The 13422-nt window shown below is 39.6% G+C and overlaps 1 protein-coding gene and 1 long non-coding RNA gene across 2 annotated transcripts in view; both read left to right on the forward strand.

Moving 5' to 3' along the window:
- Nucleotides 1-11089, forward strand: part of zc3h3 (zinc finger CCCH-type containing 3) — a 62261-nt gene extending 51172 nt beyond the window's left edge. Inside the window, exons 9-12 of the mRNA XM_007541008.2 lie at nt 345-476; nt 7905-8068; nt 8154-8311; nt 10866-11089. Coding sequence (XP_007541070.1) covers nt 345-476; nt 7905-8068; nt 8154-8311; nt 10866-10912 — 501 coding nt within the window. The 3' untranslated portion in view covers nt 10913-11089. The remainder of the gene's footprint in view (nt 1-344; nt 477-7904; nt 8069-8153; nt 8312-10865) is intronic.
- A 1762-nt stretch (nt 11090-12851) lies between these two features.
- Nucleotides 12852-13422, forward strand: LOC107834518 (uncharacterized). The gene is made up of 2 exons (XR_001660314.1): nt 12852-13117; nt 13220-13422. It is a non-coding gene; the product is annotated as an uncharacterized LOC107834518 (long non-coding RNA).

Below are 13422 nucleotides of genomic sequence, written 5' to 3' on the forward strand. Positions count from 1 at the left end.
AGCAAAAAAAACTTGAGGCTCATCTACCAGCTAGACAATGTCTTAAACATACAGCCAGAGCTACAGAGCTGTTCTTGTGTTAGAATTGCCTAGTAAAATTCCAGATCTAAATTCTTTTGAGGACTTAAAAAGTGATGTCCAGTCTAAATGAGGTGAAACGAGTTTTCAAGGAAAAATAGGCAAAGCTGGCAGAGATGCTGTAACATGACAAAATGTTTCAAAAGAAAAAGTTGAAAGAGTATAAATACTTTTGCAAGACAAGATGAAATAATCTTAAATTTTGTGGTATTTTTTCTCACCCTGTCTGTTTGAGTTTGCTGACTCCAGATCTCCGATCTCCTCAGATGCCGGTGTGTTCCTACTTTCTGAAGGGCATCTGTAACAACAGCGACTGTCCCTACAGCCACGTTTATGTGTCTCGTAAAGCTGAAGTGTGTGATGACTTTGTCAAAGGCTACTGTCCAGAAGGAGAGAAGGTAAAAAAAAAAAAAACTGTTTATATTGACAAAAATGTCACAGGTTCCTGATAATGACTATTTGACAAAATTTTGTGACCTTTCTTGCCCAGAGTTATTGATAACCACATGACACAAAGGAGTCCTGGTGTGCCAAATAACATCTGAATTAGTTAGAAGACTGATTATAAAAATATCCATAGCTCATAGAAATATTCTTGCATACACATTTTATGCATTTTCATATTTCTGTTTGAATTTTTGTTTTCATCAGGTGATACTGGTGCAAACATTGTTGTTGTTTTTTCCAAGTCATGTCGAATTAAAAGGTGAAGTTTGTTGCACATTCATATTTTCAGATTTTCTTGACATCCGACTGCATGATATTGCATTACTTCAGAGTTCTTCCTTTAAGCTGTGCTCTTCACATGAACATGCAGGTTTATTGTGTAACATGTATAAGGTTCCACTGAAGTTAAACTGAGGCTTAGGTAAACAAGTGGTTTGGTAACCAACACGCTCCCAGCACACACACACACACACACACACGCATACAAATACACGCAGACACACTGGCAGCAACAGCTGCAGGGTTGCTGGTCCATAATGGCATGACTGTAGTGTCTGAGTGACATATTGAGGGCCTGATGGGTAACAGAAAGCCACTTACACATAACTCGAGATGCTCACGCCATCCCTCACACACACTCTCTCACACACACTCTCTCATACCCACGCACACACACAGCATCCCCCCTGTCCTCCTCAAACATCCCCTCTGCTCCTCCCCCTCCTGAGCTTTTACCTCACTTTGTCTCCCTCTTCTGTCTTCTCTCACTGCTCATCTTTGAGTGTGAAACAGATGCTTTTTCACACTGTCAGGCCTCATTTAAATGGTGCGTGGGGAAATGAGGGTATAGAAAACAAAAGGGATATTAATATTTATTCTATTAGCTGAAGTGCTTAGCTCTGTGATTTTCCCCTGTGTGTGTTTGTGCCTGAGTGCTTCTGTGTGTGTGTTTACGGAGCGCTTCGCTGTGAGCCACTGGCGGCTGCATGATGGATAGCAGGCAGTAATTATAGATGGGAAAACTGCTGAGGATGGCACTCTGAGCCGGGCAGGCAGACACCGCAGCAGCTCAGGGGTTAAGTCTGCTCTTCGGCTTCATTCCTTCTCCCCCTCCGTCTCTTTCATCCTGCCTCATTCCGGCTTTGTCTCATCCTCTATCGCGACCAGATCTCTCTAAACTCTCTTCTGCAATGATTTTACTTTTACTTTACAATTTCTGTTTTTTTCTCATGTGGTCCCCTTAATTCAAGTTTTGTTCTGTCTTTCTGTTAAGATGGCTGGAAACAGGAGTTATTGATTACATCAGGTCAAGTGTCTGATGTAACCACTCTCAGGGTGTTTAATTTATATTTGATTTTAAACAATTGATATAAATTGTTTAATGGTCTTTAACAGAGATCTCTGATGTGCTTTTTAGAGTAAGGAGTTTGTACTTTTCCTCCCAAGTAGAGAAAAATGAATAAAAAAGCTTTGAATTTTTTCCTAGGTACAGTGCAGCCTGAAAGCATTCAGTGCTCCACTCTTTTCAGATTTAGTTGGTTTTCACTTTTTCTGAAACTAATTTGAGTTTCAAAATAAATCTAAGCAAAATAGTCTGTGGTGAGAAAGTGAAACGGTGTGTTTTAGGCTTTATGTTTTGTGTAAACATGAAAAATAACTAGTTCATAAGTATCTACACTAAAAACAAAAACACTCAAAATCGAGCACTACTCGATCTTGTTTTCACTGATCATCATTCAGATGTTTCTGCCACTTGGTTGGAGTCCATTTCTGCTAAATGCAGAACTAATTTGTCTGTGTAAGGTCTCGGAGTCCATATTAGAGTATAAGTAAAACAATGAATCTAAGCAATTATCTGTAGAGATTTGAGACTTGTTTTAAAGCGTAATTATGCTCTGTGTGCCAATAAATTCCTGTAGTCTCCATTATTTGGAAATGTAAGAAGTTTGGAAATCCTCCGTCGATCTGGCTGCGCAGTCAGGCTGAGTACTCAGGGAAGAAGAGCCTTGGTCAGAGAAATGATCATGAAGCCAAATGTCACTAAGGCAGAGCTTCAAAGTTAAGGAAGTCGGAAACCAGTCCAGACGGTTGGCCATTTAATCCACTTCATCAATCAGGCCTTTATGATTGAGTGACTAGATGAAGTGTTTCTGGTAAGCAGCTGACTGTAGGCTGTACCCAAGCAGCAAGTGTGACTAATTAACCAGCTTGTCACATTTGTGTTCCTCTCTGAAGAGCAGAATGGCAAGAAGGTGTAATGTTCTGCTCAATAAGCAATAAAAAAGTACATTTATATTTATCAAGCTTTTATATTTGTACATAAATGTTCTGAAGACACATCTTAAAGGCTAGGTATTATGGAAAATCAACTTTTTTGATCATGTTTTAAAGTTATTCCCTCATCAAACGTATATCTGTAGTCTTACTTTGATTTTTGGGAACGGCTGTAAAGGTCATCAGTGGACAGCATACAGAAGCATTGTTGTGGTGACGTGCTGAAGGAGAAGTGTCATGAAGGGGCAGGAGGTTTTTAAAGAGACAGAGACCTGTTTAAAGGACACGGCGATGATGTAAAGTCACATTAGTTTTATGTCACGTTTGATATATGCATCATTTTCATGGCAACTGAAGGTAACACAGGTACCTGATTTTGTTATAAAATGGCACTATGTGCCTGTAAAATACACACCCCTGCCCCTCTTTAATAACATAAAAGAATATCAAAAGTTCATCTGTTTACATAATTTCTTAAAAATAATAATAGTATATAGATTTATTAGACAATCAATAGGTATATATATTTTTTAAGTTGAATCCAATATTTGTTTTTCCCAGAAAATTTGAATTTTGCATGAGCTTAATAAAAAAGAGATTTTTAACACAGAAATATTTACCTACTAAAAGGTATGTGCATGTACTGTACTGAATATGCACTCTGTACTTGGTCAGGGCTTTTTTTTTCATGACTTACTACATTACTGCAGCGAAGCATGGAGGTGATCAGTCAGTGGCTCTGCTGGTATGTGAGGGAAGGCCAGGTTGCTCTGAAAGCAGCTTTCAGCTCGTCTGCTGTCTGTCTAGTTACTCTTGACAACACTCCATATTCCACTACTTTCATAAATACAGGACAGCAATGGATCAACCCTAAGATGTCATCGTGCTCAGAACTGGTGGAAGTTCTAATGAGCTTGTTATCGTAGCAACGTTATTTTTACTGAGTTTAAAGGGAGCATTTACTAATTGACAGCTAAATCCATTAAGAATACTAAATTAAACCGCGTGCTGCCCAGTGTTTGATATCCTTTGAAAGTGCAGTAAAACCGAAGCTGAGTTTCACTTTTGGCAGCAGTACTGCACAACAGTTTTTCTTTCCGTTCTCTGCTCTGACACGTCGACTACATCAAACATGGATTCATTTCAATGAATTTAGATGATGCTAATTTGACTCTGATCACAGCCTGCGGTGCAGTGACACAATGAACCCCCATTTTTCTGTGCCTTTCACTCTTGTAGATGTGATAATGTATCAATCTGGGCTCATTTATTGTTCCAGCCACTCTGGGTGAACAGCCCTCAATGAGTGTTGGCTAAATGCCTGAGTTGTAAATGCATGTGAGGTCCCTTTTTTATTTTACTGTCTTCGCCTCTCTCAACCTCCCTCCTTCTCGTTTTCTGCCCTGCTTCTTTCACTCCCTCTCTCTTTTCTTTAACGAATGTGCTGACTCCTCCTGGTTTTGGCCCAGCAGAGAGCCCTCTAATAGGCCCCAGAGACATTCCAGCTTTCCTTAAATCAAGTGGAAAATTGTTAACTTGGTGTGGAATAAAGATGTTCTGTTCACTTTAGCTTTTTTCCCCCCCATTTTCTCCGTCCCTCCTGCTCTGTCTTTTTATGAAAATGAAGATGTATGGAGCTGTGGATAGTGGACTAAGACACTTTCCGTTTGTCATGCTGCTTCAGGTTTAACCCATCACAGTCCCACACACAAAAAGAAATCTTTATTTTTTTTAAGCATGTGAAACCTATTAAAAACCTTGATAATAATTCCACATTTAAAAATACCAGATTACAACAACAGCAACAGTGCCTCACTTGTTGGCATCCTTCTTATCAAAGCTGCTTCTCCTCTGGAGCGGCTTTAACCGGTTCTGCCCCAGTCAAACTCATCTGCATTAGCAGATCTTTCCATTTTTCGTATTCACTTCAGGCATAGCGTAGTCGTGCCATTGCACGTAGCGGATTTGATTGACAGGAGACTGGATTTGTTGTTTGGTCAGTGATTTACGTGACTGCAAACTTCAATAACATTTCAACCACCGCAGTGGACCGGCAGACATGCCATCTGCTCTCAGAGAACTACACTTGTGGCTGCGCGTAATTGTGAGTTTAATCAGGAGCAGCGCCAGAAACACATGCGTCAACTTTAGCAGCAGAATGACGCGATTTAACACCTTTGTAAAGGTTAAGTATCTCTGGCGAACGTCTGACTGTTTTAGCACTTTCAAGTCAACTTTGTAAGTAAAACATTGTTCTTAACGTTTTTGTTTGTTTGTTTGTTTGTTTTTCTTCTTTTTGCTGGTGACATGAAGGTTTTAGCGAACAAAATAAATATGAAGCCAGGTTCTACTGGAGGTTAATCACAATGGTGCAGGTTTTTGTTGAAACCTTTTTTTTTTTTCTTCCAATAGATTCCTGGGAGAGCTAATGTGTTTTATCTGTATCTCCTTTCTCCCATCTCAACTCTCAGTCGGTGGAGACAGGTGGCTATTCAGAGGTTGAGATGGCAGGAAAAAGACACAAATAAAACACAGCAGCTCCCCCAGGAGTCTGTGGGAAGAAAGCAAAAATAATAATGTAAAATTAATGGCAGTTATTACAACATTGATGACTCCAAAAGAAAAATAAGCTTTCAGAAAAAATCTGCACCATCTAGATTGCTGCTGTTAATATTTCATAATGATAGCCACACAATAGATCTGATTACATGTTTATAATTAAAACTTACATAAAAAAAAATCTAAAGATTTTGAAATGTATTTTATGTTTTAGTGTAAGTGGGTAGAATTATAGTAGTTTTTTTTTAGCCTACCAAAAATAAACATAGCTTAGATCCTCAGATCTTCACATAAAAAAAACTCTTTGTGGCATGACATATGAGTCCTGCAGCTACAATGTTTCAGCAGCTGATGCTCATTTCAAGATTTGGTTGCACAGATCTGCGATTGGCTGAGAAGTCTGCAACCATATACCTCTTCAGTTAGGTCTACTACAATATCACCGGTACGTTTTTAAAATTATTTTTAGAAAAGTCTTTAGCCAAAGCCATAAAATGATTTGCAACATCTGAGCCTTCGGCGGGCTCAGTAGTGACGTCTGAACCAGACAGAGCACGATTATCATCTCTGACACCTGCAGCAGCAACGATTTGTTTAGTGAAATGTTGCGTCAAAACCACAGGCCTATAAGATGATCCGGAGAAACATTTGACAGCGAACTGATCTCCCAGAGGGGGGCAGAAACATGGGTGTGAGGGTGGTGAGAGGGGCTCTGATGGCAGTCTGGGGGCCCCCCAAACTCTCCAGAGGGAGTGGACCCAGAGTCCACAATGTTCCTGGAAAATCGATCTCTCCTATACACACACACACGCGCGCACACACGCACATGCACACGCACACACTGTGGAGCCTGCACTCCAAAGTGAATATAATTAGCTTCTCTGACAGGTGGGAGGGATCAGATCTCGTGGAGAATGAAGCTACCAATTTACACCCGTATTACACACTCGGACACACTCGGTTGCAAACATGTGTGTGAACGCTCACACTCCCATGCAGAGCCCTTCTCTGAATGGTATTAAATGAAAACATTTTTTTCTTTCTACATATACCTTTTAAAGGTAGCGTGACGGTAAACCAGTTAACTGCCAATTAAATTGTTTTAGTGGCAATGGAGTTGAATATTTGACATCCAAACTATTTTACTAGAAGGACCTGATTAATTTTTGAAGAACACAATCAAATTGTTGATTAATATGAAGAAAAATCAGTTCAGATTTAAACTTAAATTGATTTGAAGCTTGTTTTTTGTTGGACCCACACTGCATGGCAGACACAATGAACTATTCAAGCCATTGATTCATTTAGTAATTTTTAAATTTGTATCATTTGTCATGTTGTCTTCATGTCTCATGCCTCTACAGTGTGGCCTTATAACAGATCCTTCTGAGTCACGAAAAAAATATGCGGTTCACTCCAGGACGTTTCTCCAAAAACAACAGCCAGCCTAAGGGATAAGCAAACTACGATGCTGTTTAGAACATCCAAATTATCAAGGGAATCCCCTTAGTACTTGCATTTTACCATAATTAAAAAAACCAAAAACATTTTATTTGTTAATTGACAATGATTTTTGAGTTTATGGTTTTAACATAAATTAATTAAACATTTTTAATTGTTTAAAATTTAGTTTCAGGATTTAAAGGAATTGGCAGGTTTACACTGTAAAAGTGCAAACCTGTGGGTTTTTTTTTCATTTATTTTCACATAGTTACAGTCTGCCATGAGTTTAATATTTTCTGTGTGTTTCAGCTTGGTTTGTTCACAAATACATCTCATCAAATACTGACCCATTATCCATGATTGCTTTTAAGCTCAGCCAATTTAACTTGGCCTCCTCTCCCAGATTCCTCCAGATCTGTATTAAATCGCTGTTAGTGTTGCTAATGTTCTTAATAGGAAGATGCTCCCAAAATCAGATGCTGCTTTAGACCCTATACAACCTTGGGCCAACCCTGCCAAAAACTAAACACTTTTCAATGCTCTGTCTCTTACTAAATGAAGTTTAGTGTTAATGTGAGAAGATGTGTTCATTTCCCTACATTGAACCTGGTAGAACATTTAAATTAAGTTTGCCAGTGCATACATTTTTTATTCATGAGGTTCAGATACACTAATCGTGTTTTGCAGCAAAGTCATATATCGTTTGACATGATGCTAAATAAAAGTGACTGTGTGGGAAGGTGACATGTTGCTGAATTGTGACTGATATTACACCCAAATTATTTTAACTTCATTTTAAATTAGGCAAAATATATATATATTTTTTGAATAAACAACTTGCACAAGAAGCTTACACAGGAAAATAAATTTGATGTTACAAGAGTTTTATCTTTTGCGTTTGCAAACCAGGTGTTGTCCAAACGCACTCCCTTTGCAACCACTGGAGAGTTTCACCATAGCTACAGCAGTCAATGTAAAAAGAAAGTAACCCTCCTTTGCGTTACGACTTTAAACTAGCTTTGCTAGGTTCCGAAAAATAAACAATTGAATGTTTCTGAGAGCAAAGAAAAATCCCTAACTTTGAGTGTATCTTTGATCATTAGTGTAAGAAGAAACACACCCTGGTGTGTCCAGACTTCTCTAAGACCGGCTCCTGTCCACGAGGCTCTCGCTGCAAACTGCAGCACCGCCAGCGGGTCAAGCGCAGCGCCAGCAGCACTTCCACCATTCCAGTCAAGAAAAGTCGCTCTAAAGAGCCTATGAAGAGGTTAGAAAGGCATCGTATACCTAACCCTTCACAATCATTGTACTCTTTATTGTGGCCTCTGCAAATCTACTTTTCTTTCTTGTAGGCCTCATCTCTCCGTCGTCATGCCGGAGAACACTCAGGCAGCTCCAGGAACACCTATTGCGGGACCTCTGGCTCTACCATCCTTCATCTCTCTGTCCAGCTCCCCAGAGGAGGCAGATGCACCGGATTCACCTCAGGCTGACACAACACAAGTCAAAGGTATTAACCCTCACAACTTCTTAGATGGTGCAGAAAAACAGTCACACAGAATGGTCATAAAAAAACCTTAAATAACTACAACAGCTATTTACGCCAGGATATTTAATATCCATTTTAAGTTCACCGTTAGAGTTAAGCTGGGTATCAGAGGGTGTTTGAGAAACAGTTATGACCGTTTGGGAGAAACATTAAAGCTAAAGCAGAGCTGGACACTGACAAATTTGGAGGTTTTAAGTCGAAATCTCAACATCCACTCATTTCTGCTAAGTGCTTGCATACAAGAGTCGCCGTCCTCAACAGTTTCATATGTGATGTTTTATAAGAAATGTCACGTGTGTCTACACTGCAGCCTTGACTTTCACATCGTGACACTGGCTGCAAATCCAAATCATCCTGTTATTTTATGCGATGGAGGAAGTGGTTATGTGATTGAGCTGCAAACAGATAATGATGATCAGAGTCAGATAACAGAGTGTGATGGAGGTAATAATATTTAGCTTTCGGACTTGACCGAGGCTCGGCTCAGCTCTCTGTTGACAGATTTGACAGATAGAGGATTAGGGTAGAGGCCTCTTCTGCCCAATCACCCTCAACCCCCTCCCCCCTCTTTCACCAGAATCCAACCGTCCACCTGCTGAAGGCACACACCCACATGTAGATGCAGTTTAGTCTGAGAGGAGCTAATACTTTATTACTTTGATTTAATAAACACATGACTGCTTGCAACATGAGAGGAACCCAGAAGAAACCAACGTCCAGCTCTGATTGGTCAGCTGTGCCGGCCTGGTCGGACTCTCTTTACTTCTCAGCTCTACTGATATCTTACTTATTTTAACAAGGTTTTAAATAGGAACAGAGCCAATGTTTACCCTGTCAGATCATTTTAAAAACATACACGTTGGGGGTTGTTCTCATGATACAATGTATAGTTTTAATCCCAGTTCAGTCCAGGTTACACGTTACAACAAATGCCACCAGACAGCGTTTTACGAGAGACACAGGTCCAATTCATGACCAGCAAAATGGATCCAAAATTCAATTTGATTAAATACATTCCAATGCAAAGCAAAGTTAAAGTCCAAGTCAGATCCAAGAAAATACCGTTCAGTTTAATTCATTATGATACAGCAAAATTAAACTGATTACATCATAGAAGTTGATAAAAAATTATACCAGTTGATTGAAAATTGAAAAAAATAAAAGAGCATGACGCAAATGTGGACAGATGTTTGTATTTAGAAAAAAAAATCTATTGCTTTTGCATTTTTCATACATACATATCTGGAACACAACTTTAAATAAAAGACAATTGTATAATTTATATATATATATATATTTTTTTTTTTTATCAAAAGTCAAGAAAATATGTTTACATTTATTTTAAATAAAGTGCAGCTGGTCTCATTTTCCTCTCTTCTCACCAAAAGCAATTAGTAACAAAAAAAAATCGATGTGAAAATGTGTATGTTTCAAAAGACTTGTTGGATTTAAAACAAAATGTCTGACATGTTTTAGCAGTTACTGTAGTCCAAATCCTTTACGTTTCTTGGCTGCTGGTGGGAACCTCAAAGTTTTTTTCCTGCCATAACTTTTTTTATGCTGTCCACTCGTTTACCTTCTTTTTAGCCACTACTTTGTTCCCTCCTCTGCATGCTTTGAGTCGCTGTCATTATGAAAAACTCAGATCTTTTCATCCTAATGGTACTGATGAAGGAAGGCTCTTGTCCAACATTTTTGATGCATATGAGTCTCCATCAGCGTCTTAATGTGGTCAAGTTATCTTGTTCATTATCAGAATAACACTTGATGTTTTCACCTCTGTGCTTGACTGTGCGGATATTTCTCTTCTTCTAAACATGCTGGGTTGACTTTTTGACTATGAGCTTGTTTTTGATCTCATCTGACCAAAGGAGGGGTATAAAGCATATACAAACCAAAGTAAACTTATCGATTATAAAAGTTAATTTATCTTCTGATCGGTGTAGATCCATCACATGACATCTGTAAGTGTATAAATAGAGCGAAACTAAACTTCTCTTTTTTTTTTCTTTTTTTTTTTTTAAGGTGCTTCACTTCTCATCTAAAAGGACTCTAGTTCTTATCATGGGTTTAGAGTATCAGGTTTCTGCTAGCCCCCTTTTTTAAACACAGTAGTTGAGGATCATTACAGACACAGAAAGCAGCAATTTTCCTCCTTGTCCCTCCATTCCTGCAGTCCAGCTGCTTTAAGCTCTTAAGTATTACTAATGACTGTGTGCTCCCTGAGTAACACACTGCACCACCCAGAGCCTCATTAAAGGTGGAACTTGGCCAACCAAGCTGCTCTTCACTTTGCATAAACGAGCTCAGGCGTGATGTATCGCTGCACGCTCCCACGTCCACCGCCGCTGTCCCGCTCTCTTCTTCATTTACTCATCAGTTGAGACATCATCGCTCAATGTTTCAGCAGGACCCAACGCAAACTAGATTAGAGGCGGTTACACAATACGCCATTTCATTTTTACGAAAGCTCCTTCTCTCATTTCTGTTTCCTGTCACTACTTTTCCTCCACAGAGAGAAAGCTGCAGATCAAACCTCGACTGAGAGACCAGAGAGACTGAAGCTGGAAATATCTGACTGATCTGGGATTTTTTGAGCCCCAGTCCCTTTCGCTCAGGGCCCCAAAATTTTATCTTCTTTGTGTAAACATATTTTTTCATGAATGAATGTTTGTAGTCGAAGTTTTTTTGCTCCTCGCTGTATGTTTTAAATAAAGGGAAATAAAACATTGAACTTCAGCTTCATGCTCCTTCCTAGATGTGTCTGCGGTAGTGTTAATGGTTGGTGCTCCGTGGGTTTCTGCTGCGAGCGTCACATGATCCGAGCGTGTTTGTGAAAACTTTCATCGGCGAGGTGGTGACAGAAGCAGCCGGCACAGAGGAGACACATGAGCGCAGAGTGACTTCACCCTCGGCCGGCTGCAGGAGGGACTCGCTGCAGACTGGAATCCGTCTCTCTTCTGCCTCATGTGTTAAAATTACAGTTATATTCCAGACATACGCAGCAGTCGCACATTTCCATCAACGCCGAAGCCCCATTCAGCCTGGATTAACATATCACACTCTACGCAGCATCTTAAACGTTACGAAATTAAACAGATGCTCTAAAACTGGTGGTTAACATGTTCCCAAATAGCAAAGAATGGAGTTGGCTTGTTCTACAGTTACAAAAGAAACATAAAGCTTGCTAGAATTAACTTTATGAAGATACTGAAGTTTGAATTCCTTTGTGCAAAGTGTAATTAAAAATTTGAATTTTCCTTCTGTCTTAGAAAAAAAATACGTTAGTAAAACATCTACATGAAAACTTTCACAGATGTCAAAATGTGAATAAGTGAAACATTATTACCTATTAATTTGGCGCTTTGGAACTGATATGGGCAGAACAAACAGGGTTGTTTTTTCAGATATATCTTTTAGCAGTTAAAAAGAAAAGCTTTTATGATGCTTTTTGGTATTAATACTGAGAAGAACGAGGTTGCTGATTGCTGCTGTGACCTGTTTGTTTGGTACTTCAGCTGTTTTGGAAGCAGTGGGTCGCCAAATGCCTGTTCGGATATGACCACAGATGATTTCTTTAAATTAAAAAAAATAAATACAATTTTCTGACTTAATATCAAAGTGTAGACTCATTATCGTGAGAATTTGAATTGCATGTTGTTTAACATTTGGCAAAAAAAAAATTTAGTTGGAGACTTGCTGCTGTGTTTGAGGTCATTGTCCTGGTGATGGTCCAGTTTGAGCAAACTTCACCTGTAAGAAAAACAACCTCAGATTAGACTGCAGATTAATTTCCAAGAGGATTTCATGGGCCTCTCAATGGCAGCAAGGTACCCAGGTCATGTGTCTGTGAAATAAGCCCAAATCATCACCTCTCACCCACCACCATGTTTGACAGTTGGGATGAGGTCTTAACAAACATATGCATCTTAATAACCCTACATCATTCTGCGATGTTCATGCGATGTTAGAGAACTTATTCTTCAGTCATTTTAAGCAAAACATATTTGTTGAGTGTATTTGTGACTGTGCTTTCATAAATTTTAATATTTAACATGCTAAACGTGGCCTGTAGAGTCTTAGAAGGAACTTTTTCTTGATAAACTCCCGGCGTCTGTTTTGAATGACTCCACAAGTCGTTTGTGGTGCTAATCCTTTGCTACTTAGACAGATATTAAGATTTTTTTTTCCCCCTTCCACTTTGTGAATTTGAGTCAGCGTACCGTCCTAGATGCCAGGTCTGGGACTTAAAAGGTTATCAATAACCTAAACAATGCACTCCCAAGCATTTTTGTAGCTGAAAACTTATCGCATTTGTGGTAATTTCACAGTTCAGTGTGACAATGACCAGCTTAACAGCACAAATGCTCTCTTTTGGCTTGTCGTTTTAGGCTGTTTAAGAATGATGCAAGGCTGCGGCAAGCACTGAGCCAGGTAAAATCTGGATTGCCATCTTTAAGACAGCTGACTGGGAAAACTTTTGTTCTTGAACCACTTGTCATACACTTTTAAACCATGTTGAATCCCTTCTGACAGGATGGAGTCGTGTATCCCTGTCTTTGTGTGTGTGTGTGTGTGTGTGTGTGTGTCACTTTTAGCTCGTGTCTTTCTCTGATGTATCGACAGCAGCAAGCAGAGATGGAGAGCTCGACATGTTCCTTAGAAAAGGCAGGAGACAGGGAGCCATCACTCTTCTCTCCTCGCCACCCGTTTCTCTCCCCTTCCTCCTCCCTCTCACCCACGTGGCTCCGCTCCTGCGCTGAAGATGTAAGTGCCTTAGACAGATGTCTGCTGCCTCGTGTCTAAAACCCTCAACGCGAGCTGCTGAGCTCGGCAAACTCTAATTAAGATCAATATTTCAATTTTTAGTAAAAGCACACGAGATGGAGAGGAGTCAGCTGGAGAGAAATCATCAGCCCGCCCAGAGTCGGAAAGACAAAAAGAAAGGTCAACCGTGATCCTTCATGGTGTGTGAGAGTGTGTGTCTTGGACAGGCGGTTTGTAGGAAGGTGTGTGATTTACGTGTTCAGATACTTCTGTGGATTCTTTATAATTTATTCTACTTATCTTTA

This window comes from Poecilia formosa, unplaced genomic scaffold (assembly GCF_000485575.1).
Source record: "Poecilia formosa unplaced genomic scaffold, Poecilia_formosa-5.1.2 Scaffold10, whole genome shotgun sequence".
NCBI classification, from domain to species: Eukaryota; Metazoa; Chordata; class Actinopteri; order Cyprinodontiformes; family Poeciliidae; genus Poecilia; species Poecilia formosa.